At 43.7% G+C, this 27,376-nt stretch overlaps 1 protein-coding gene across 1 annotated transcript in view; it reads right to left on the bottom strand.

Moving 5' to 3' along the window:
* ERP44 (endoplasmic reticulum protein 44) overlaps positions 1 to 27,376 on the bottom strand; it is a 238,984-nt gene that overhangs the window by 118,187 nt on the left and 93,421 nt on the right. The window contains exons 3-4 of the mRNA XM_030205130.1: positions 20,766 to 20,805; positions 2,609 to 2,724 (exon numbers count right to left, since the gene is read on the bottom strand). Of these exons, the coding sequence (XP_030060990.1) occupies positions 2,609 to 2,724; positions 20,766 to 20,805 (156 nt within the window). The remainder of the gene's footprint in view (positions 1 to 2,608; positions 2,725 to 20,765; positions 20,806 to 27,376) is intronic.

Genomic DNA, 27,376 nt, shown 5'->3' with positions numbered 1-27,376 from the left:
CTGCCAGTTTCATCCAGTCACAACTCTAAAAACACTGTCGCCATTTGCTCTGTCATGTGGCTTGACAAACACTCTGGAGTATAAGCAAAGATCTGAAGGTCCAAACGTCAGCTAGTGCTCACCATCAGGGTTTAACCTGATTCCATCAAGCATAGATAAGCAAAAAATAGAGTCGGGAGTGCTTATGGTAACAAAAATAAAGAGGGCAGGAAGGAGCTCGGGAACTATACAGCCATTCAGCTGGATGATGTCACTTCCTCCCCTGTTTTTTTTTTACTTCTAATATACCTAAAAAACATTTTATTATGTGTTTCCAAGGCAATCTTCTTTTCAAAGTCTCTCTTTGCCTTCCTTATCAGTGCTTTGCATTTGAATTGCCAATCCTTATGCTGTTTCTTACTATCTTCAGTTATATCATTCTTCCATTTTTTGCTCTCCCACAGCTCAGAACTTGGTGAAAAACTGAGTTATGTGTGGCCTGGCCCAGGCATTGAAGTTTCCTCATGTCCTCAGTTAGTGCTAAAGGTATAGAAGGTCAAACAACTCCTGGGAAGTTAGGTGGGATTCTGTGCCTTATCAATCCTGCTGTCTATTGGAAACATCTGTACAGATAACCAACATTGCTTTTTTCTGTCAATAAGCAGGACTGAATCAGGAACACGAGTGACTCCGAAGCTTAGGGCTGCTCAGTTTTATATTGTCCTAGTCTTTAAAGTAGCCCACATAGGCCCCAATGCGCAAAGCTTGTAAAGTTTGATTTAGACTGGTTGTAGCCGGTTTAGCGTGCACGTTAATCAGCGTCTAATGCACAAAAGGGTTCCGCGTCATGAGAGATTTGCATGCCCTACCTCTACCTCCATTGTACACAATTTATCTCATACATATTCATTGTGGGTATCCTGAAAACCTGACTGGCTAGGTGTGTCCTGACGACTGGGATAAGAGACAATTACCTCTTTGTTTCACCTATCATCATAGCCTGTGTCTCCATCAGTTTCTCTCTCATACTCCCATCCCACAGCCTTCACCCAGTCTGTCTGTGTCTACATAAGAACATAAGACTACTACTACTACTACTATAAATCATTTCTATAGCGCTACCAGTCGTACGCAGCGCTTCACAATTGAACATGAAGAAAGAAAAGACAGTCCCTGCTCTAAAGAGCTTACAATCTAAATCAGGACAGACACACAGAACCAATAAGGATAAGGGTAGGACAGACAGAAGGACACATAGGGAAAGGGACTATTGAAGAGAGGAAGACAAGAGTAGCCATACTGGGTCAGACCAATGGTCTATCTAGTCCAGTATCCTGTTTTCCAAACAGTAGCCAAGCCAGGTCAACAAGTATCTGGCAGAAACCCAAATTGTGGTAACACTCCATACTACAAATCCCAGGGCAAGCAGATGATTCCCATGTCTGTCTCAGTAGCAGACTATGGACTTTTCCTCCAGGAATTTGTCCAAACCTTTTTTAAAACCCAGATATGCTAACCACTGTTATCACCTCCTCCAGCAAAGAGTTCCAGAGCTTAACTATTCGTTGAGTGAAAAAATATTCCCTCCCTTTTGTTTTTTAAATATTTCCATGTAACTTCCTTGAGTGTTCCCTAGTCTTTGTACTTTGAAACAAGTAAAAAATCGATTTACATCTACTTGTTCTACACCACTCAGGATTTTGTAGACCTCAATCATATCTCCCCTCATCTGTCTCTTTTCCAAGCTGAAGAGCCCTAACCCTCTTTAGCCTTTCCTCATACGAGAGGAGTTCCATCCCCTTTATCATTTTAGTCGCTCTTCTTTGAACCTTCTCTGATATCTCCATCCCAAAGTCTTCTCTCAGTTTCTCTCTCTCCCTCTCATAGGCCCATATCCTTCACTCAGTCTGTCTCTCTCGCGCCCCTCTCAGCCTTCCCGTCTCTCGCGCCCCTCTCCAGTCTTCCCCCAGTCTCTTTCATGCCCCTTTCCAGCCTTCTTCCCCCAGCCTCTCTCGTGCCCCCCTCCAGTCTTCTTCCCCCCAGCCTTCTCCCCAGCCTTCACTCATTATTCATAGTGCTGCCTGAAACTACTTCACTTCAACATGAATGGTGATTGGGCTCTCCATATATTTGAGCCACATAGTGTAGGAAGTTGGGGACGTCTCACGGTTTCAATTCCCACGAGACTTTCATAATCCCTGCACTGCACGACTCAGGTATATGGAGAGCCCGATCATCATGCAGGGTGCAGAAAAACAGTTTCAGGCAGTGCTGCGGTAGGACAAAAAAAAGTATGAAATCCCGGGTGCCTGGATGCAAATTCTGGGTGTCATGGTGACCTGGGATTTGTCAAGCCCTGATGTACAATCAATGCTGAAACTTCAAACTATATGCGTTACTTTTGAAAACATCTCAAAACCCCCAAAGAATGTCTCCCACCAATATGGCCAACAAGTATGCATGCGCATACTATGGATCCTTGTGCATACTTTTAGCCAGACTGATGTTTACAATGTTTAGACAGCTTATTTTCCTGGGTAAATGTCTTTGAAAATTGCCTTCATCATATAAATCACAGCATGCACATGGAAAGTGAACAATTTAGTTTCCTTCTACTTCAGTTACTTACAGTGCTGATCACAATCTACCCTGGCAAACACAACTTGATTTTTCTCTGGGTATTCTTCTTTAATAACGTTGGAGGCTTCTTCAAAGATGGGATGCAACATCTGACTGAACCGACACCTGTTTGCAGTCATAGCACCAAATCAGAACAGCAAAATAATGACTTAGTTTGACAGTAGTACAGTACTTATAATCTCCTACTGTCACTTCATTTTAGTGAGAAAGACTCAGAAAACCTTTTCTCCGATTATTCTGTCTCAAAGCCAAATACAATAGAGTCAACATGTGTTATTCCCCTCCCTCCATGAGTGTGCTGCTCTCAGCATTTTTCCTTTACACTATCATTTGAACAGGTAAAAATCACAGATTTTTTTGAGTCTACAGAATTTTCCTTAAGAAGAAAATTCAAATTCTTTCTTTCTAATTTATACTACTCTTAAATATTTTAACTGCAAATTAGCATTTATCTTCTACCGGTATATTGTCACACCGATTCTTATGGTATTATACTGTATATTCTATAGATATACTGCACTGTTATAGTAATTACATACCAAGCAGTGGTAAAAAGTGGTCTTAGTGTGCCCTTACACAGGTCACTCCCATGTGCTAAGGCCATTTTTACCACTGGGGTAAAATGGCCTATTTTCTGATTTTTTTTTCAATAATGGCCACAGGCTGATGTTCCCATTAGTGTGTGAGCCCCTATCGCCACCTATTTTGTAGATGATAGGGACCAATGCACTACACCTACTCTGATTACTGCAGTATACAACTACCTTCCACTCCCCATACAAGCCCCCCGAGCCAAAAAATATATATTTTTAAAGTGCATGGGTAGTACACACATGGATCCTGCCAACCTGGATTCGATTCCCACTGCAGCTCCTTGTGACCTTGGGCAAGTCAATTAACTCTCCCCAGGTACAAAAACTTAGACTGTGAGCCCTCTATGGACAAAGTACCTGCATATAATGTGTACAACACTGCGTATGGCTAGTAGCGCTATAGAAATACTCAGTAGCAGCAGTAGTAGTAAATAGATAAAAACTGACCAAATTCAGATGGGTTGTCTCCAATACAAAGGAAAATAATTCAAGTATTTAAAATAGGAAAATCAGCAAGGGTTACATGATTTTCTTAGATGTGTTACAGAGGATGGCAGTAAATAAATGTAACATTATAGTAAATTTGTGCAGAAGGATGTATATTGCACTTAGCGATCTTAATTTAACAAATTAAGGGCCCTGCTTACAAAGGTGTGCTAGCGTTTTCAGCACGCGCCAACCATGTAGATGCCCATAATATTCCTATCGGCGTCTACGTGGTTAGCGTGCCTTTGTAAACAGCACCCTAAAATTTCAGTTAACTCCTTTTAAAAATCTATAAAAACCTTAAAACAAACAAACAAACCCTTTAACATCCAGTATAATTTAAAAATTGCATTCTTTTTTTACAGTAACAACCAGGTACAAGTATCTTCAATCAAAATGCTTTCATTTACCGAGATATGCGTGCCAAGTGGCATTCTTTGTGTTTTCAGCATGTAAATACTTTGAGCAATTGTGCCAAGAACTTGATACTTTTTCTTAAAATAATTTCCTCTTTATGGGTACCCTTTAAGGACATTGTCTCAGGTAAGTATATTCCTATTTGGTTTTGAATATTTCAGGTGTTTAGATTAAACGTCTACTCTCTTATATGTGTAGATGATGGCAAATGGCAAATGTTCTTGTGTGAACTTTCATTTCCAACTTATCTTTGATTTTCCAGCTCCCTTGGCTATTTCTCTATCTGTCTTGACTGATGACAAGCAGGTATGACTTCTCTATACCAGGATGCCGTTGAACCTATCTCCCTAGATTTATAAAATAAAAAATAAATTAAAAAAAACAGGAAAAGAATCCCTGTCCTGTCCTTTCATTACTGTACTACAAGCCAGAAAAGAAAAAGATAATCCTGGACCCCTGACTGAAGAATCTACCTTCAATAAAAGTTTATGAATAGTGCTGCTTGGTTTTATTACTGGCAATCAATATTTAGTGGACCAGCACCCCTTTCTAGTCTTCAGCACTTCAGAAGACTGCAAGCACACACTCCATTCAGCTTTAACCAAATAAGATCAATAAACACCGTAACCTCTTTGAAGGGCCCTTTTACTAAGCCACGTAAGCGTCTATGTGCACCCAACACACATCAAAATAGAGTTACTGCACATACTGCATGGCTCTTGTGGTAATTTCATATTTGGTGCGCGGCTGATACGCATGGCTGAAAAATCATTTTTATTTTCTGCCGCACGCATCGGATGCGTGCCAAGTGGCATTTGGCACACGTAGGTCATTACCGCCCGGTTACTGCGTAAGACTTTACCGCTAGGTCAATGGCTGGCGGTAAAGTCTCAGACCCAAAATGGACGCACAGCAATTTTCATTTTGCCACACGTCCATTTCTGTCAAAATATTTAAAAAGGAATTTTTTGGTAGGTGCACTGAAAAATAATTCTGCGCACGCCCAAAACATGCATCTACACTACCGCAGGCCATTTTTCAGTGCACCTTTGTACTACTACTACTTAACATTTCTAAAGTGCTACTAGGGTTACGCAGCGCTGTACAGTTTAAAAGGACCCCTTAATTAAATTTTGATACAAGAACTGAAAAAATATTTTATAAGCAGGCTGAAGAAAATGGATACTCAGCCTGAGATATAAAACTATTCTCCTGAGGAACTCTTTAGGTTAAGAGCAGAGTTGTTCTCAAATGCTTCTTTAATTATGGATATCCAAGCACTTCAGCTATTATAAGCTGTTTAAATTTTTAGTCAGTGCTCTTATATCTGAGTCACTGGCTTCTTGCAAGTATTTATTTAAGCTACTTTAAAATCACAGCTGGTTCAAGCTCCTGAACACTTTAATATGGTTTCCTTCTTATAGTGACTCCTTACAGCAGTCTAAGAAAATTATTTGAAACTGCTACTTAAAATAGTCACTACTGGCTTCTTCCCATATTTAAAACAGAAGCCTTTTTGGAGTTAATTTTTTTGAGAGAATTCTTTAACATAAATTCTCAGTTTCAATCCCTTTGGTCAATTACTACTACTACTACTTAACATTTCTAGAGCGCTACTAGGGTTACGCAGCGCTGTACAAATTAACAAATAAGGACAGTCCCTGCTCAGAAGAGCTTACAATCTAAAATCTTGAGCAATCTCTAAGAACTTAGTTAGATCAAGGCTATCTGGAGAATTTAAATTGTCCATGTCCCCGTCTTGATTAGCTAGAATCTTTAGGAAGATAATAGGAATTTATGATTACACCATTATCCAAGGTAAGCTATAGAATTTCCTTGAAATACATCTAATGAGTCACAGGGAAATTTAGCAGCTGCAAATCGACTGCCCTTGAAGCATTCTCCAATGCCTCCATCTGAAGATGAATCGACAGGTTATCCTTAGTAGAAGCCACAATTGCAGATTGGCATACTTCAACCTTTTCAAGATTTTCCTCAATAGAAGAAATATCAGTATCTTGTTCAGAATATTTTGCAGATGCTTCCTCAGTAAAGTTACTATATAACTTCAAATTATCTTGCAAGGGTTTTATTCATCTGGGGGCAGACTCAAGAAAAATGTCAGTAAGTATTTTTTCACGGAGAGAGTGGTGGATACTTGGAATGCTCTCCTGCGGGAGGTGGTGGAGATGAAAACGGTAACGAAATTCAAAAATGCGTGGGATAAACTACTACTACTATTACTACTATTTAGCATTTCTATAGCACTACAAGGCATACGCAGCGCTGCACAAACATAGAAGAAAGACAGTCCCTGCTCAAAGAGCTTACAATCTAATAGACAAAAAAAAAATAAAGTAAGCAAATCAAATCAATTAATGTGAACGGGAAGGAAGAGAGGAGGGTAGGTGGAGGTGAGTGGTTACAAGTGGTTACGAGTCAAAAGCAATGTTAAAGAGGTGGGCTTTCAGTCTAGATTTAAAGGTGGCCAAGGATAGGGCAAGACGTAGGGGCTCAGGAAGTTTATTCCAGGCGTAGGGTGCAGCGAGACAGAAGGCGCGAAGTCTGGAGTTGGCAGTAGTGGAGAAGGGAACAGATAAGAAGGATTTATCCATGGAGCGGAGTGCACGGGAAGGGGTGTAAGGAAGGACGAGTGTGGAGAGATACTGGGGAGCAGCAGAGTGAATACATTTATAGGTTAGTAGAAGAAGTTTGAACAGGATGCGAAAACGGATAGGGAGCCAGTGAAGGGTCTTGAGGAGAGGGGTAGTATGAGTAAAGCGACCCTGGCGGAAGATGAGACGGGCAGCAGAGTTTTGAACCGACTGGAGAGGGGAGAGGTGACTAAGTGGGAGGCCAGCAAGAAGCAGATTGCAGTAGTCTAAACGAGAGGTGACAAGGGTGTGGATGAGGGTTTTGGTAGAGTGCTCGGAAAGAAAGGGGCGGATTTACGGATGTTGTAAAGAAAGAAACGACAGGTCTTGGCGGTCTGCTGGATATGAGCAGAGAAGGAGAGAGAAGAGTCAAAGATGACCCCAAGGTTTCGAGCTGAGGAGACAGGGAGAATGAGAGAGCCATCAACAGAAATAGAAAATGGGGGGAGCGGGGAGGTGGGTTTGGGGGGGGAAATGAGAAGCTCGGTTTTGGTCATATTTAATTTCAGGTGGTGTGAGACATCCAGACAGCAATGTCAGACAAGCACGCTGAAACTTTGGTTTGGATGCAAGGTGAGATATCAGGGGTAGAAAGGTAGATTTGGGAGTCATCAGCATAGAGATGGTAGGAAAAGCCATGGGATGAGATTAGTGAACCAAGGGAAGAAGTATAGATAGAAAAGAGGAGGGGACCAAGAACAGAACCCTGAGGTACGCCGACAGGCAGAGGGATAGAAGTAGAAGAGGATCCACCAGAGTGAACACTAAAGGTGCGGAGGGAGAGGTAGGAAGAGAACCAGGAAAGGACAGAGCCCTGGAATCCAAGTGAGGACAGGGTATCGAGAAGTATGCTGTGATCGACAGTGTCAAAAGCAGCGGAAAGATAAAGAAGAATGAGGATGGAATATTGACCTCTGGATTTAGCCAGTAATAGGTCATTGGAGACTTTAGTAAGCGCAGTTTCGGTTGAGTGGAGAGGGCGAAAGCCAGATTGTAATGGGTCAAGAATAGCATGTGAGGAGAGGAAATCAAGGCAGCGGCGGTGAACAGCACGCTCAAGTAATTTGGAGAGAAAAGGAAGGAGGGAGATGGGTCGGTAATTAGAGGGACAAGTAGGGTCAAGTGAAGGCTTCTTAAGGAGAGGTGTGACCACAGCATTTTTAAAGGCAGCAGGGACAGTCGCAGTGGAAAGTGAGAGGTTGAGAATGTGACAGATAAAAGGAATAAGAGTAGGAGAGATGGCATTAAGAAGGTGGGTGGGAATGGGATCAGAGGAACAGGTGGTACATTTTGAGGAAGAAAGGAGAAGTGTAGTTTCCTCAATAGTATTAAAATCAAACTTCATTCTCAGAAGGCAGTTAAATAATTCTGACTTGTTCCAGTCAGAACCACTCTCAGGGGGTCTTTTACTAAAGCTTAGCTCGAGTTAGCTACAGCAGGGCCCACTTTATTCCTATGAGCCCTGCTTGAGAGAACTTGAGCAAAGCTTTAGTAAAAGACCCCCTTCACTATTTTATCTGCTTCTGAATCATTAACTGTCCAAAGAAAACAATATATCTTTTAAATCCAGCTGTGGTCAAAATTCAAACTACCTTTTTCATTGTTTCCTTCTCTAAATATATAATTTTAACTAATTAAGGGCCCTGTTTACTAAGGTGTGCTAGTGTTTTTAGTGTGCGCTAAGTAGACACCCATAGGAATATTATGGGCTTCTACATGGTATTATGCGATAGTAAACAGGGCTCTAACTCTTCATTCACAGCTTTCTTCCAAACACACTTAAGGTTTAGACAAACTTCCATTTTACTTTAAATGTAATTAAGTACATAAGTATTGCCATACTGGGACACACCAAAGGTCCATCAAGCCCAGCATCCTGTTTTCAACAGTGGCCAACCCAGGTCACAAATACTACTACTACTACTTAACATTTCTAATACCTGGCAAGATCCCAAAAAAGTACAAAATATTTTATGCTGCTTATCCCAGAAAGTCCATTTTAATAATAGTCTATGGATTTTTCCTTTAGGAAGCCATCCAAACCTTTTTTAAACCCCACTAAGCTAACTGCCTTTATCACATTCTCTGGCAACAAATTCCAGAGTTTAATTACATGTTGAGTGAAGAAAAGTTTTTTCCAATTCGTTTTAAATTTACTATTTTGTAGCTTCATTGAATGCCCCTAGTCCTAGTATTTTTGGAAAGAGTAAACAGACACTTCACGCCTACCCTTTCCACTCCACTCATTATTTTACAGACCTCTACCATATCTCCCCTCAGCTGTCTTTTCTCCAAGCCGAAGAGCCCTTGATGCTTCAGCCTTTCCTCATAGGGAAGTCATCCCATCCCTTTTATTATTTTCGTCGCCCTTCTCTGCACGTTTTCTAATTCCACTATATCTTGTTGAGATGCGGTGACCAGAATTTAACACAATATTTGAGGTGCGGTACACCATGGTGTGATACATGGACATTATAATGTCCTCATTTTTGTTTTCCATTCCTTTCCTAATAACAATTAATATTCTATTTGGTTTCTTAGCCGCTGCCGCATACTGAGCAGAAGGTTTCAACGTATCATCAATGACACCTAGATCCCTTTCTTGGTCGGTGATTCCTAACATGGAACCTTGCATGTTCTTCTACTACAATAGCTCTCTTACATCACCACATACTTTCTACCTGTTCTAGTATCAAATTTATCAGTAATATCTATTTTTCTTTTTCCTGAAAGAACGTCACACAGAACAAGCACCCTTTCACATCACTGCTCTGGTCCCAACTGCCTAACAGATGCTTTAACACAGGAATAAAAATCTGTCAGCTCAACCTTCTCTCTCTGACTTGTGCAGCCAATCCGGAGCCTGCTTTCATTTGCTTTAGGAGCTATACACATAAAGGCCCTTTCGCAAAGCGGCAGTAAGCCCTACGCAGGCTTACAACATTCTAATTTGGAGCTACCAATGGCCAAACGCAGGTGCCAGTGGTAGTTCTAGCCCCAGCGAGCCATTTGCCGCCCTATGGAAAATAGCTGGCTATTTTCTAGAGCTATGCGGTACCCGGTTACCGCTGGGTTAGCGCAGAAACACTTGCCGCCACCTTACTAGGTGGTGGTACGTGCTCCCTCTCGTATGGCCATGCGGTAAGAGCAATCTTACTGCACGGCCATGGCTATTTTCAGACATTTTTACCCGCTGCGGTAAAAAGGGCCGCTAGCGCAGGGTCCTTTTTACCATAGCTTAGTAAGAGGACCCCTTAGACGTGTTTTAAACATGTTAAGCTAATATTAAACTTCTTTGTTTTTATACTAAATACCATAAATACATGTTAGCTGCCCTACAGCTTGCTTCCATCTAAAAAATTCCATTTTAACTTTATTTTAATTTTATATTTAAAATGTTAAAAAGAATAATAACCGTGGCAAAAATTTGCAACATTATGAACAAAATCTAGGACTAATCAGTGTTTTTCTTTCAACACACATCTGAAATATCTCGCGAGTCCAGCGTAACAGTTCCTGTAGTAGTGGCTTAGACTCTCGCAGAGCTCTGCGATGGACAGAAGAGGAAGTTCTTGCTACCGACAGCAGCCACAGGCAGCAAAGTAGAAGGTAGCTTTGAGGGCTGGAAGGAGAGGAGAGAGGCTGGCTGCCTTGCTAGGGATAGGAATGGGGGGAGTGGCAGCTGCCTGGATTGGTGGGGTACAAGCTGGGGAGGGGAGGTAGGTGGCTGGCTGGCTGGAGTACAAGGGTGGGGAGAGGAGGTGGCTGACTGGGGTACAAACCTGGGGGGAGAGGTGGCTGGCTAGCTGGGGTACAAGACTGGGGGGCAGCTGATTGTCCTCCTGGGTAGTGAGGGTTACACAAGGTGAGACATAAGGCATCAGAATAAGGGGAGCCAGACACCATGGCACCCCCAAAATTGTTTTTCTCTGCCTCTCTCACTGTGAGGTGATTTCCTTTCTTCACTCCCCCAGGGTGGTGACCATCAGATGCATAAGAGGCAACAGGAACTGGCAGGCCTTGAGCATGTGCAAATGCTCAAGGCCCTACCCCAGCCGGCCAGGCAATGCCATTTATGCAGTCGATAGATTCATAGCTCTTGGGGAGCGAGAAAAGGGAATAAATGTCTGACTGTGGTGGGGTGGTAGAGAAGGAGAGAGATGCTGAAGGGGGAGGAATGCTGGACACTATGGGCGGGAGGGGGTAAGGAAGAAGGAAAGGATAAAAATGCTGGAGGGGATAGGGCAAAGGGGAGGGGAGAGATGTTACATGCCTTGGGGGTGGGGAAGGGAAGTAAGGAAAGAGAGAAATACTGGGGAATTGGGAGAGGGAAGGGATTTCATTTAATTTATTAAAATTTATATTCTGACCTTACCCAGGGCAGATTACAAACACACAACCATAAAACATATAAATCAATAAACATTGTATTGTATACAACTATAATAGCCAGCCAAGCTACAAATTCAATCATCACTGAGAGCAGTCACTGTTCCCAGGAGCGCAAGGCTACATGCTCTAACAAGTTTTACTTCAACAATTTTTTGAATGCTTTGTAGCTCTTGTGTTTCCTGAGGAGAGGTGGCAATTTGTTCCAATCAACAGGAACAGCAACAGAAAAAAAATCATCCTCCTCGTAAGTTCAAGTCAAAAAAACCGAAAGTCTGGTACTTCTAACATACAAGAAACTTCTGAGTGAAGCGCGTGTGCTAGTTTAGACCAATGTAAACATTCAGTCAAATATTGTGACTCCTGATATAAGCTCCGATCAATTAGAATCAGCAATTTAAACCTAATCCTGCCTACTACAGGCAACCACTGCAATTCCTAGGAAAAGGAGAAACATGATCACTTAGCCAGTTTATATAACATACGAATAGTAGAATTTTGGAAAATTTGCAACAACTGAATACAAGCTGCTGGTAACCAAACATACCCAATGTTGCAATAATAGAGTCCTGACAGTACCAGGCTCTGCAATACCTTTTGAAAACCTGTTTGAGAAATTAATGGCCTTAATTTACTCAAGAGCCTCAACTTAAAGTAAGACTTCTTCACAAATGACTGAATTTGGGACCTGAAGGACAATGCTGAATCAAACAAAACTCCCAAATTCGTCACCACCCGAACAACTGGAATAACAGTATCAGCGTAAGAAATTTCAGAAGGGAATTCTCTAAGAAAATCTACTGCTACTAATAAAATCTCAGTCTTAGCAACACTTAGAACTAAACGGTTCACAGACATCCATCAATTTATTTGAGTAAAAATATTCTGCAACTGGGTTATCATCTCAGGAACTGATCCTCATAATGGTTAAAAAAAAAATCCCCCCAAAACAAATGTCACCTGTGAAAACCTGATAGGACACACCAAATGACTTCAGAAGATCACATATTGGCGACTAGTACAAGAGAGAGAGATGCTAGAGTTTATGGGGAGCTTTAAGATGGAGGGAAGGTCAGATATACTGGAGACTATGGGGGGCAGGGGGGGTTGAGATGGAGAGAAGGACAGAGATACTGGAGACTATGGGGTGGTTGCGATGGAGAAAAGGACAGAGATGCTAGACACTATGGGGGGGATGAGATGGAGAAAAAGATAGAAATGCTGGAGACTATAGGGAGGTTCAGATGGAGAGAAGGACAGAGATGCTAGAGACTATGGGGGGTTGAGATGATGAGAAGGACAGAGATGCTAGAGACTATGGGGAGACTGAGGGGGGGGAAGGACAAAGATGCTAGAGACTATGGGGGCAGACTGAGGGGGGGGGGAGGACAGAGATGCTAGAGACTATGGGGGTAGACTGAGGAGGGGAAGGACAAAGATGCTAGAGACAATGGGGGGAGACTGAGGGGGGAAGACAGAGATGCTAGAGACTATGGGGGGGACTGAGGAGGGAAGGACAGAGATGCTAGAGACTATGGGGAGGGACTGGGAGGGGGGAGGACAGAGATGCTGGAGATCAGGAGGGGGATGTTGGGAGGGAGGGAAGGAGAGATATGCTGGACACCATGGAGTGCACTTTGGGATCATGGGATGGAACCAGGCTCCTGGCACCAACTTAAAAAGGAGATAGAGAAGCTTTTAAACTAGAATAGGGGAGGAGGGAGCCAACAGTTGCCCAGAAGCGCATGGTTCAGTGTGGAGTATCCTTGAAGGATAATATTGAAACAGGACATTTAGGGAATCCCAGTAGAGAGGTTGTAACAATGCTGAAAGTAGGCCAGATGTGCTTAATGAGAGAGCGGGAAAATGGATGAACAATATCCACGTCATCTTCTAAGCAACTTGTAGATGCAAGAAAAAAAACACAATTTGAAATACCTGTATACAAATGCTAGACACCTAAAAAATAAGATGGGAGAGTTAAAGTATATAGCCCTAATTGATAATATAATAGGCATCTCAGAGACTTGGTGGAAATGAGACACTGTGTTAACAGGGTACAAACTATCGCAATGATAGGGAGGATTAAATTAGAGGGGGGGGGGGGGGGTTGCACTATATGTTAAAGAGGGACTTGAGTCAAATAAAATAAACATTCCAAATGAAACAGATAGCAGCATAGAATCATTATGGATAGAATTTCCATGTGTGAAGGGAAGAAGTATTCTTGTAGGGATGTACTACCGTTCACTGGGACAGAATGAACAGATGAAGAAATGTTTATAGAAATTAGGAATGCTGGCAAATTGGGCAACACTATAATAATGGGTGATTTGAATTACCCCAATATTTTGACTGGATAAATGTTACATCAGAGAGTGCCAGGGAGATAAAATTTCTAGATGTAATAACAACTGCTTCATGGAGCAACTGGTCCAGGAACCGACAAGAGGGGGAGCCATTTTGGATTTGGTCCTTGGTGTCATGCAGGGCTTAGTGCAAGAGGTGGCGGACCCACAAAGGAAATCTACTATAGGTGCATTTAATTTTCAAAAGGGCGACTATAATAAAATGAGAAAAATGGTTAAAAAGAAGCTAAAAGGATCGGCTGCAAAGGTTAGGACACTAAATCAGATGTGGACAATTTTTGAAAATACCATCTTGGAAGCCCTGACCAGATGCATTCCACGACTTTACCAAGGTAGAAAGAAGAGAAAATGACAACCAGCACGGTTAAAAGGTGAAGTTAAAGAGGCTATTTCAGCCAAAACAATGTCCTTCAAAGAATGGAAAAAAGACCCAAATGAAGAAAATAAGAAGCAACATAAGCACTGGCAAGTCAGATGGAAAGAGTTAATAAAAAAGGCTAAAAAAGAATATGAAGAGAAACTTGCCAAAGAGGCTAAAACTCACATTAACAACTTTTTCAGGTACATCACAAGCAGAAAGCCTGTAAGGCAATCTGTGGGACCACTAGATCACGAAACAATAAAAAAGGCACTCAGGGCGGATAAGGCTTTAAGAGAGAAACAGAATGAATTCTTTGCTTCAGTCTTCATGGAAGAATATGTAAGATATCTGCCTGTAGCAGAAATGATTTTCAAGGGTGATGATATGGAGGAACTGAAAGAAAACTTGGTGAACCTGGAAGATGTACTGAACCAAATCAACAAATTAAAAAGCAGTAAATCACCTGGACTGGGTGGCAAACATCCAAGGGTACTCAAAGAACTCAAGCATGAAATTGCTGATCTGCTATTAGAAATATGGAACCTGTCATTAAAATCATCCTCAGTACCTGAAGACTGGAAGGTGGCCAATGTGACGACAATTTTTAAAAAGGGTTCCAGGAGTGATCTGGGAAATTACAGACTGGTAAGCCTGACATCAGTGCCAGGCAAAATAGCAGAAACTATTATAAAGAATAAAATTACAGAGCTCATAGACAAACATGGTTTAATGGGACAGACTTAGAATGGGTTCAGCCGTGGGAAGTCTTGCCTCACCAATTTGCTTAATTTCTTTGAAGGTGTGAATAAACATGCGGATAAAGGTGAGCCGGTTGATGTAGATTTTCACAAAGCTTTTGATAAAGTTCCTCATGAGAGACTCCTGAGAAAATTAAAGAGTCATCGGATAGGAAGCAATGTTCTGGTGTGGATTAGGAATTGGTTATTGTACAGAAAACAGTGGGTACGGTTAAATGGTCATTTCTCTCAACGGAGGAGGTAAACAGTGGAGAGCCACAGGGATCAGTACTGGTACCGATGCTATTTAATATATTTATAAATGATATGGAAATCGGAACAACGAGTGAGGTGATTAAATTTGCAGATGACACAAAACTATTGAAGGTTGTTAAAACATGTGCGGACTGTGAAATATCACAGGAAGACCTTAGGAAATTGGAAGACTGGGCATTCAAATGGCAGATGAAATTTAATGTGGACAACTGTAAGGTGATGCACATTGGAAAGAATAATCCAAATCATAGTTACCTGATGCTGGGGTCCACCTTGAGGGTCAGCACCTAAGAAAAAGATCTAGGTGTCTTTATATATAATACGCTGAAATTTTCTGCTCAACGTGCTGCAGCGGCCAAGAAAGCAAACAGGATCCTAAGAATTATTAGGAAAGGGATGGTGAATAAGACCGAAAATACTATAATGCCTATCACTCCATGGTGCAACCTACCTTGATTGAGTATTACATTCAGTTCTGGTCACCATATCTCAAAAAAGATATAGCAGAATTACAAAAAGGTTCAAAGATAAAGGGGATGGAACTCCTCTCACATGAGGAAAGGCTAAAGAGGTGAGGCTCTTCAACATGGAAAAGAGATGGATGAGGGGAGATATGATTACGGTCCACAAAATCCTGAGTGGTGTAGAATGAGTAGAAGTTAATCAATTTTTTGCTCATTCCAAAAGTACAAAGACTAGGGGGACACTCAAGGAAGTTACATGGAAATATTTTTAAAACAAATATTTTTTTCACTCAATGAATGGTTAAGCTCTGGAACTCTTTGCCAGAGGATGTAGTAACAGCAGTTAGCGTATCTGGGTTTTAAAAATGTTTAGATAAGTTTCTGGAGGAAAGTCCATAGTCTGCTATTGAGATAGACATGGGGAAGCAACTGCTTGTCCTGGGATTGGTAGCATGGAATGTTGCCATGATTTGGGTTTCTGCCAGGTACTGGTGACCTGGCTTGGCCACGGAAACAGTATACTGGGCTAGACAGACCATTGGTCTAACCCAGTATTACTACTCTTCAGTTCTTGAGTTAGGTACCCTGAAACAAATAGGCATTCTGGTGCCCCTGAGGTATAGAGCTAGGGGTGGCTGATATAAGGGAGGAAGGAGACAGGTGAAGTGGAATGGGCTAAAAAAAAAAGACACTGGGTGACCATAGGGCAGAGATGGGGACTGGATGACAATTTGAGGGGTGGGGTGAAGAGAATGAGCTGGACTGGGTGATGACCGGGCATTCAGGGATGCATTAAGGGACTGATATATTAAGCTTACGTTTTCCCATAAAGAAGGAAGATGAAAAACAGTAGTAGTAAATAAGGCCATGAAGGAGCTCACATAAAAGAGTCCCTCCCCCCCACTACTTATTTCAATGGAGAAAGGAGAAGGTGGGTTAAGAAAAGTCTCAGCCGCTGGCTCCTAAATTCTAAGAAAATTTGTCAAAGCCTATATTTTCTCTCACTCTATACACGCGTACATGAAAAATCAAAATAAGAAATATTAAACACACATATACATTAAAAATCAAAATAAGAAATATTGCTAATATTGTAAAACATAACTCAAATCATAACAAGTTCTATATCCACAAAAACAACCTCCTTCCCCATCAACAGGTGAGACATTTCTCCTTGGAAGTCATCACAGCAAAAATATTCCGACTCTCATCTAAGTAATAGTAACATAAATCTCTCCACTACCAAGTACACTGTGAAATACAAAATCTGAAAAATAAGTCCCAGCTTAACTTACATGTAGCAAATCTGCTATACAACAGTAGCACTAATTCCTATGATTCAACAGCAAGAAGCCCCACCTATAAATAAGTAGTACTACAAATATTACACTGAGTCCTAACACCAATACACCTACTACTGGTCCAACAGAATAAGTAGGGCTTCTATAGATCTCTATGCAAACTACATGCAAACAGAATACTGAACCTCCATTACAGCCAACACACAGCCACACAGGAACCTGTTCTGTGGATCCTGTTCTGTGGTATAGTCTGCCACCCCCAATCATTTTAAAATGTTGATGCATTTGCACAGACAGACCCTCATTAAATACAGATTACAAATTAGAAACAGAAATATGAAAACAAAAATTGAATCAGCAACCCCAAGTCATCAAAACTCGGCATGTACCACAATACCAGAGAAATAAAAACAAATTTCCTCTTGTACTGAACACAATACAAAAATATTCACAATGCACACATGTCCCAAAACTAACATACTGCAGTTCATATATTCAGAATAAAAACACTTTTTCTACCTTTGTTGCCTAGGCATTTTAATTTTCCAATAATGTTGGTCCCAGCGAGTTTCTCTTCTGCTTTTCTGTCTACCTTCTGCTAACTCTTTCCAGTGGCTACTATTTGTCCTTTCTCCTCACTCCTTTGTTCTTCTATTCCCTCACATTGGTCTCTGACATATCAATCTTTCCTTTTTATCTCATTCCTTTTCTCTTCTGCCCTCATCCTCCAGTTCTCCACCTCCTTTTTACTTTTCCCCTATCAACTTTCCATTTCCTTCTCTTAGTCCCTAGTTATCCTATTTCTACCCTCATTCCTTCCCCAGTTTTATATTTCCGTTTGTCAATCACTCTCCATTACTACATTTTTACCCTCTATACTCACCACCCTCATTATCCATAGCTTCTTCCATATAGTTCCATCATGTTCAAGATATCTCCTCCCTCCACCTTTGTAGTTCAGCATCTGAGAGAGAAGACGCTTCTCTCCACCTTTACAGTTCAACACATTCTCTCTCTCCACCCACTACTCTTGTAGCCAAACGTCTTCCCTCTCTCTAGTCCTTCAATTTGTAGCTTAGCATATCCCTGTCCCCTCTTCCTTATCTCCCTCAACAGTGCAGCTCCTCCCATTTTCTCTCTCCTTTCCTCTTTAGTCAGCATATCCCTTTCTTCTCCTTCCCCTATAGTCAGCATCTTTCTCACTCTCTCCCCTCCCCCAGTCAGCATCACTCTCTCTTTCATCCATTCTTCTTCTTCCTCCATAATTAGCATCTCCCCAGTTCATATCTAGAATCTCGCTGTCTTTCCTACCCTTGTTTCTAGTTACCCCTATCTTCCTTGTCCAGCATTTCTCTTTCACTACCCCTATCCCCATGGTCCAGCATTTCTCCCCCCCCCCCCTTCAAATGGTCCAGTATTTCTTCTTCTCTCTCCACCCTCCAAGTTAGGCCAGCATGTCTCCTTCTTTCTCCACCCCACTAAACTGGTCCACCATTTATCCTTCTCTCTCCCAACCAATACTCCAGCATTCCTCCTGCTGCTCCCATCACCAATAGCTCAGCATGTCTCCTGATCCCTCAATGGACCCAGCAATTCACCTTCTTCTCCTCCTCCCCACTCACCCATTGTCCAGCATTTCTCCTTCTTCCCCCCCATGGTCCAACATTCAACCTCCTCCCCCTCCTCACCCACCCATCATTCAGTATTTCTCTCTTCTGTGCCCTCCCTAGCCGGTGATCCAGCTCTCATTGCCTCAACCACCCCCCTGACCTTCTGATATCTTTTTGCCTCTCAAACCCCCACCCCTTTCTACCTTTAAAAAAATTGTTTTTTTGTTCCACATTTCTCCAGCAGCGAGCAGCAATTCAAATGTACTGCTCATGCCAACTTCACAGCGTTCTGTATGATGCTTCCTACTTAAGCAGAAACAAGAAGTTGCATCAAAAAGAAAGCTGTTGGGTTGGCATGAGCAGTGCATGTCAATCACTGCTCACTGGAAGAAAAATACTTTTAAGAGGTACCCGGCGGGGGGGGGGGGGGGGGGGGGGGGGGGGGGAGGGGTGCAGGCAAAGGGAGGTGGTGGATCATTGGCTAAGCTTGACCCCAGCAGGGTGGAAAGAACATTGGTATGGTGAGGTCACTTCCAGAGCTACAAGAAGTGCCAGAATGCTGCTCCATCCCTATATTTAACTCTGTACTATTTCCACACATTGCATTCCCAGACAGCTTTCCTGACACTTTTAAACCCGCTAGGCACATCTCTGGGATCGCTAGCCTCTACTGTGGTTTTAAAATTGCTCAAAGAACAAAAAAAATATTTATTTTGCATTTTTCTTCAGGAACAAGTCTCCTTGTCAATCTACCTTATTAGAACACACATGCGTAAAAAATAGTACCGTTTTCTGATCTTTTTTGAGCCCCCTTTCTCTCCCAGCATTCCCTGGGGTGAAACACGGGCTTTCATACCCAAATAGCAGTGCTATACCAAGAGATTCTCTCCAGGTCCTTGCTGATAGCACCAGTATTTTAAATTGTTTGCCATTTTCAGGGCTTTTCTATGCTCCGGGAATCCCCCCCCCCCCCCCCCCCCCCCCGAGTCATCAGGCTGTGACTGCAGCTCTCATGCATGCACACAACATCAGCGTGCATTTGTGTCATCCCAAAGCGCAGGAATGATGTCCTGCTCTGCTTCCCCAGGCTTGCAATACTTTTGGCCATCCTAAAACGGCAGAGATTGTGCTGGATATGCAACTCCTGCGCGTTGGACACCAGCAACACCAGCCTCACTTGTCAAGCCTCCTGTAACCTGCCATAAGCCCTGGGAACCTTAGGTACAATTTAAAAGAGAAACCAGGCAAAAATCCTAATCCACACAAGAACATTGCCTCTTATCTCATGACTCTTAAATTTTCTCAGGAGTCTCTCATGAGGAACTTTGTCAAAGGCTTTCTGAAAATCTAAATACACTACATCAACTAGCTCACTTTTATCCACATGTTTATTCATGCTTTCAAAGAAATGAAGCAAATTGGTGAGGCAAGGCTTCCCTTGGCTGAACCCATGCTGACTCTGTCCCATTAAACCATGTTTATTTATGTGTTCCATAATTTTATTCTTTATAGTAGTTTTCACTATTTTACCCAGCACTGATGTCAGGCTTACCGGTCTGTAATTTCCCAGATCACCCCTGGAACCCTTTTAAAATAAATCGGTGTTAAACTGGCCACCCTCCAATCTTCAAGTACTACGGACGAATTTAATCACAAGGTACATATTACTAACAGCAGATCAACAATTTCAAGCTTGAGCTGTTTGAGTACCCTTGGATGTATGCAATCTGGTCCAGGTGACTTACTACTCTAATTTGTCGATTTGGCTCAGTACATCTTCCAGGTTCACCAAGATTTCTTTCAGTTCCTTTTCTTTCAGTTTCTTCACATCATCGCTTTCAGGCTCACCAAGATTTCTTTCAGTTTCTCCACATCATCATCCTTGAAAACCATTTCCAATACAGGTACATTTCCCACACTCAACCCTAATCCTACTCAATAGCCTCAACTTTTTTACTGCTCCCCTCTTCCTCCAGCTAGCCAGCCTAATGAACTTCTTTGCTCTGCTATTACTACTGCTGTAGAAACAGGGGCTCCTTATCGGTCTGTACCATGCAGCTCAGCTCTCATTATCAGCCATGGGATGCAGGAACTCCTAAAGTAGTCTCACAGTCTCAAATCTCTTGGGACTCGAAAGAGATCACCAGAGTAGTACAAAGGTCCCTGCATGACACTGCAAACCTGACCTGTTTTGGCAACTGCAGCAGAAAAAACAAAAACAATAAAACAAACAAACAAAAAACCTCATTAAACTCATGGGAGCCTAAAATCCTGAGCACCAGCGTGAAATTTCTAGGTGCCATGGTCACTCAGTGCCCAGGATTGGGTCAAGTCATGGCTTAAGAAATGTAGTCAGAAGTGTAAAGTGTGTTAGTTTAGAACATTTGCAATAAAAGAATCAAAACACATCTCTCTAAATACTGGGGAAGGAATGGAAGGAAGGAGAATAGAAAGAGAATAATATAATAGAAAATATAGATTGTACTTACCAGTCAGCATAAAAATTGACTAAAGCAACATCTGCGTGGTCTAGAAAGAAAAGAAAAAAGCAGGTTGGCTCACTACATCACATTTAATTATTGATGCAAGAACTAATCTTTAAACAAGCACATAGCAAGCAAATAGCTCTGAGACTACAGCAGCATTCATAAACATTATTAGGTAAGCATCAGCTTGCGCTACTACAGAAAAAGGTGTGAGAAAAATCCAAATAAATAAATAAATCTTATTTTACTTATGCACCTCTCTGTGATTCACTGCATGATATTAAAGAAAAAAAAAGTTGCCTACTTGTGACAGAGGATAACTTAGTCACACAAGTGGCAGCGACACAGACCAGCTCTCCAGACCTCAGAAAGATAAAATTATGTCTTACCTGATAATTTTCTTTCCTTTAACGCAGCAGATGAATCCAGGAACTAGTGGGTTAAGTCTGCCTACCAGCAGGTGGAGATAGAGATAAACAAACTAAAGGCAGTGATGCCAGACGGCCAGCTCTTTCCTTAGTTAGTATGTCATTCGTAAGCATTTGCCAAGGCCAAAAATATGAAACCAACAACAACCAGAAAAATCCTCACTATGAAAAACAGAGAACCAAATAAGAACTTCGAAATAACTGCAACTGATCCAGAAATCGGAATCCTTTCCGTGTTCCCATATCGGTCTGAACTCTGCAAAAGAGAACTCGGAAGGAAAAAACAGCCACACTGTGCAGAAATGAAAAAAACGTCGGCTGAACTAGGGAGGGATCCTGGATTCATCTGCTGCGTTAAAGGAAAGAAAATTATCAGGTAAGACATAATTTTACCTTCCTTGTCACTTGCAGCAGATGAATCCAGGAACTAGTGGGATGTACCAAAGCATTCCTTAAGTAGGGTGGGAAGCCGACGCTCCCCCGCACCAACACTCCCGCCCCAAAACTCGTATCCTCTTGAGCAGACATGTCTAGTCTGTAAAGCTTCGCAAAAGTATGACGGGACGCCCAAGTAGCCACCCAACAAATCTCTTCCAGTGATAAGGCCTCCGCCTCCGCCCAAGTAGCCGCTCCAATGGCTTCCCTAATCCAGCGAACAATGGAAGCCTTAGAAGCCGCCTCACCTCTTTTCGATCCCGACAAGAGCACAAAGAGATGATCCGAGCATCGAAACTCGTTACAGATCTGCAAGTACCAAAACAAGGCTCTCCGAACGTCCAGGAAACGTAGCAAGGCAAACTCCCCCGGATAATCCTCTCTTCGAAAAGACGGAAGATAAACTGCCTGATTGACATGGAAAGCCGAAACCACTTTAGGTAAAAACGACGGCACCGTCCGGATCGACACCCCTGCTTCAGAAAACTGCAAAAACAAAAAAAGGATCTCTGCAAGACAAAGCCTGAATTTCAGAAATCTTCCTAGCCGAAGCAATGGCCACCAAAAACACTGTCTTAAGTGTTAGATCCTTCTCAGAAACCTTATTCAACGGCTCAATGGTGGGGCCTGGAGGGCTCGCAGTACCACATTCAAATGCCATGCCGGGTAGGCTGCCGCAGGAGGAGGCCGAAGAGCCCCGCGTAGGAAACAGAACACATCAGCATGAGCTGATAAAGAGGAACTGTCCAGTTTGCCCCTAAAACAAGCTAGCGCGGCCACCTGCACTCGAAGGGAATTATATGCCAATCCCTTTTGAAGACCATGCTGAAGGAACTCCAGAATAACCGGAATGTCCGCCCGAAAAGGCGATTCAGCACGCAAAGCACACCACGCTCAGAAAGCTTTCCACACTCGCGTGTACGCTGCTGAAGTAGACTGCTTCCGTGCCCCCAAAAGAGCGGCAATGACTGGTCCTGAAAATCCCTTCTTCCTCAACTGTCGCCTCTCAATAGCCAGGCCATAAGACCAAAGCAGGAGGGATTTTCCAACTGAACTGGCCCTTGATGCAGCAGATCGGGAGTCACTGGAAGTCACAATGGAGACTCTGAGAGTGCTCGAACGAGATCCGCATACCACGGCTGTCGGGGCCAGTCTGGGGCCACTAGAACGACCAGCCCCCAATGCGGCACAAAACTCTCCCTATCAGAGGCCACGGAGGAAAAACATACAGTAGCTGTTGTTCCGGCCATGGCTGGAGAAGAGCGTCCAATCCTGCGGATCCTGGCTGCCATTTGCAGCTGAAGAACTGGGAAACTTTGGCATTGCAAGCCATGGCCATGAGATCCATTACTGGTCTTCCCCAATGTTGACAGATCAGCTGAAAAGCAGAGTCCGACAGCTGCGTCCAAAAGAGTCCAGCTGAGAAAATCCGCTTGAACATTGTCTTGACCCACAATGTGCGCTGCCGACAGACTCTGAACATGCGCTTCCGACCATACTAGAAGACGAGAAGCTTCCACTGCCAAGGGAAGACTGCGAGTGCCCCCCTGCCAATTTATGTAGGCCACCGCAGTGGTGTTGTCCGAGAATACACGAATCGCCTGCCCCTGAAGAAGGTCCTGAAAACACAGCTGCGCATTCACGACTGCTCGCAACTCCAGACGATTTATTGGCCAAGTCGCTTCGAGAGGGGTCCACGATCCCTGGGCTACTCGATGAAGACACTGGGCTCCTCAGCCCGCAAGGCCGGCATCTGTCACGACTACCACCCAATTGGGAGACGCCAGAGAAACACCCTTCTGCAAATTGGGTGACCGGAGATACCACTGCGAGACTGTCCCTGGCCCAGCTCGACCAAGGAAGGCATCGTTGATAATCCAGCAACGTCGGCGACCATCTGCTCAAAAGGAAATTCTAAAGAGGCCGCATGTGAGCCCTTGCCCATGGAATGACCTCCAAGGTCGCTGTTATGGAACCGAGGAGCTGAACATAGTCCCACACTCGGGGAATGCGACGACTCAATAAGGTCCGTACCTAAGAAAGCAATTTGATCCTTCGCCCCTCAGGGAGAAACACCTTCCCCCACTTCGTATCGAATTGCACTCTAAGATACTCCAGACTCTGAGTAGGAACCAGATGACTCTTGTCCATATCGACCACCACCATGACCTTGGAAAAAGTGCGTGGGGCAGTGGCCATTCCGAAAGGAAGGGCCCGAAACTGGAAGTGCTGACCCAGCACCGCAAATCTGAGAAATCTCTGATGGGACTGCCAAATGGGAATGTGGAGGTAAGCTTCCCTCAAATTGAGAGCCGTCAAAAACTCGCCTGGTTGAACAGCAGCAATAACTGCCCTTAATGTCTCTATGCGGAAGTGACGAACCCACAAAAACTGGTTTACTTTTCTGAGATCAAGAATAGGCCAAAAAGCCCCTCCCTTCTTTGGAACCACAAAGAAGATGGAGTACCAACCCTGTGCGCTTTTCGAGAGGAGGAACAGGCACAATAGCCCCTATACTTAGCAGGTCTTGCAAACACAGCAGAACCGCTGTCCTCTTGGCCTGCGATACACAGCGGGACTCCAGAAAAAAAAGACTGTGACGGGAGAGAAGAATTCTAGCTGTAACCTTCTCGCACCACATCAAGGACCCACTGGTCTGAAGTAAATTCTGGTCCACTCTGGCAGAAACAGAGAAAAGCCGACCACCGACCTGCTCTCCTCCCGAGTGGACCTGCGCCCCATCATTGGAAGGACTGAGAAGGAGCCCCCTGACGAGAGGGGGGTCCAGCCGGACACTTCTCGTTGTGAAAGGAAGAACTCTGCCCAAAACGAGGATGCTGAAAGGCTGCGTTGGACCGCCCCAGGTGACTTCGAGGCTCCCTGCCTGGAAGTAGACTTGGGTCTATCCTCCAGAAGACGCTGAGATTTGGAATCCCCCAAATCTTTAACAATCTTTTCTAGGTCTTCCCAAAAAGCAATTTCCCTCGGAAAAGCAATTTAATGAGCCATTGCTTAGAGGCCATATATGCAGCCCAATGATGGAGCCACAGAGATGCCGAGAGGGAAACAGTCAAGGCCATGAGTTTGGCCGAAGCACGGACCAAATCATACAAGGCATCCGCCAAAGTACGCCAGCCCCATATCCACCAGCGACATCTGAGGAGTTTCCCGGCATATCAGACTCCGAAATCGAATCCATGACAGAATGTAGGCAACTGAGATAAACTCTAGGCGCATAAGAACTACATACAGAAGCTTGAAGTGTCAAAGTGGCCACCTCAAAGGCACGTTTTAAAGAGGCCTCTAGCTGTCTGTCTTGCATATCCATAAGTGCCTCACCACCTTCCACTGGAAGAGTAGTCTTCTTAGTGACCGCCGTCAACAGGGCATCCACCCTAGGTAGAGCAAACTGCTCTAAACGGTTCGCTGAAACCAGATACAGCCTGGCTGCTACTTTCAGCCCCCCCATCCGGATCCGCCCACTGGGCCGAAATCAACTCTTCAATAGCTTCATGTACCGGAAAGGCATTAGAAGGTCGTCTGGTACTAGCCATCTTGGGGTTGACCGCCTGAGAAGCCGCAACCTCAGGGTCCTCTATATTCAGGGCTTCCAGCGCCTGAGAGATAAAGGAGGAAAACTCCTCCTTATGGAAAATCCTCACAGCGAAAGAGTCCTCCGGTTGGTCAGTGAGGACACCGTCCTCTACCCCCGTCTGCTCCGAGAGAGCCACCACAGAGGGAGCTGCAGGTGACTGTATGCAGGACCCCTCCTCAGACCCCCCAAAAAGCCTAGGCTTTTTAAGGGAGGAGAAATCCTCTGGGGAAAACCCAAAATCTCTTGGTTACCCCCAGATCCCCCGAGAGGATAAAAGGCCGAAGCTGTCACAGCTGCTTGAGGGGAAGGACAAGGCCCTTTTCAACAAAAACGCCTGATGGAGTAGCAAAATAAACTCTGGCAAAAAACCCTCCCCCGCAATGGAGGTCGCAGCCATGGCACCTGCACCACCGCCCACAGTGCCTGACGGCCCCCCCCGACTCCCCTACCAGCGGAGAAGTTTGCCCAAAACCGCTACCGGAGCCAGCTCCACGACCAATCGCAAAATGGCACGAGAATCGCCAGGCTCTGGGCGGGAAACACGCTCTCGGGGGGCCACCGCTCTGTTGAGTCCCGCAAAATCAGCGCACCCCATGCTGCAAAGGCCCGCCGCCGAACGCTGTTTCCCGCATTGGGAATAGCATTTTACCGCCTCCACTGCCATCGCCTACCCCCAAACAGGAACCTAGCAGGATTTACCCCGGACCAGGAAAGCGCGGGAACTGACAGCTGAGCCAAAGAAAAAACTCTCCGATTCCACTTCGAGGCAGGCTCAGACAAGCAGGCAACAGAAAACAGGACTCGGACAGCATAAACACAAACTGCTCTCAGCAAAAACACACTTCCTTGTGCTTCTCTGTTCTGTTTTTTCTTTAAATAAATTCTGTGGTTCTCTTTTTTTTTTTTTTTTTTTTTTTTAAGTGAGGAGGCAGAAAAACAGGGAAGGAAAGGAACAGCAAAGCCTGTTCAGAGGGAATTTGAGGTGCAGCAGGGACCCAGCAACTGAGTATGCTGCCAAAGGGGACACCACCAGTCCGCTACCCCCGGCTGAAACTGGCCACCGGCCCAGGAGCACCCTCAGAGGCCTTGGGCCAGGAGCTGGAGAAAAGCCGCCCACCACCTGCTGAGATAAAGACCTACTAACTGAGGAAGGAGCTGGCCGTCTGGCATCACTGCCTTTAGTTTGTTTATCTCTATCTCCATCTGCTGGTAGGCGGACTTAACCCACTAGTTCCTGGGTTCATGTGCTGCAAGTGACAAGGAAAACTGCAATCTACTGCGGCGTTTAAAAGGTCAATTTTTCCAGAAATGAAGATGAGTTATGTGTGACTAATTTATTCTGATGTCTATGGAGACTCCCGCCTCCCATGTTATAGGTAAGCAACTTTGCTCTCCCAGTTAATAAGCAGGATGTATCAGTCACACAAGAAGAGAATCCAATTATTAGGTTTGTCCTTATTTTGATAAAGGTTCGTATAGCATAATCTGGTACATTCTCTTTATGAGAGTGTTGATCATTTAATTAAATAAGCCTTACACAACTATTTGTCCAAATGAACTGTCTCTTCTAGGTGTACCATCTGACGGCAATGGGACGTGAAACAGTGAATTCTAGCCATACTGTAGCCTTATATACAGTACTTTTTCTATTTGAAAACTGTTTAGACAGGCAACTGAGGCTACGCCTTCAATGGATCATTTAATTGCAACCTTGTTAAGCTATAGCAGTGAGAAATGCAGTTTGCTAGCCAGTTTTTTAGTTACCACAATGCCCAACTTAATAGGATCAAAGAGATGAATAGTTGCACAGACTGACAATGTGGCTGTTCTTTTCACTGTGAAAGCTAGTGCTCTCTTATGGTCCATATCCCCCGGATTCTATATAGTGCGCCTAGAGATCTGTGCCGAAATCAAAGCATATTCTATAACATACGCATAACTTCATTGGCTTAACAAGCTAATCAGCGTTGATAGCAGCTCTTAAGCAATAAGCATTAATTGGCAATAATTAGAATTTATGCACACACTCCCTAAGCATATTCTGTAATGCAGTGTGCCTAAGTTCTAACATACACAGGCAAAAAGGGGCATGGTATAGGCAGGGAAATGGGCATTTCGTGGAAGTTCTGAAATTTACGTGCGTAGTATAGAATATG

Source organism: Microcaecilia unicolor, chromosome 1 (genome assembly GCF_901765095.1).
Source record: "Microcaecilia unicolor chromosome 1, aMicUni1.1, whole genome shotgun sequence".
Classification (NCBI taxonomy): Eukaryota; Metazoa; Chordata; class Amphibia; order Gymnophiona; family Siphonopidae; genus Microcaecilia; species Microcaecilia unicolor.
The sequence above is the reverse complement of the archived record's forward strand: the minus strand, read 5'-3'. Positions and strand labels throughout refer to the sequence as shown.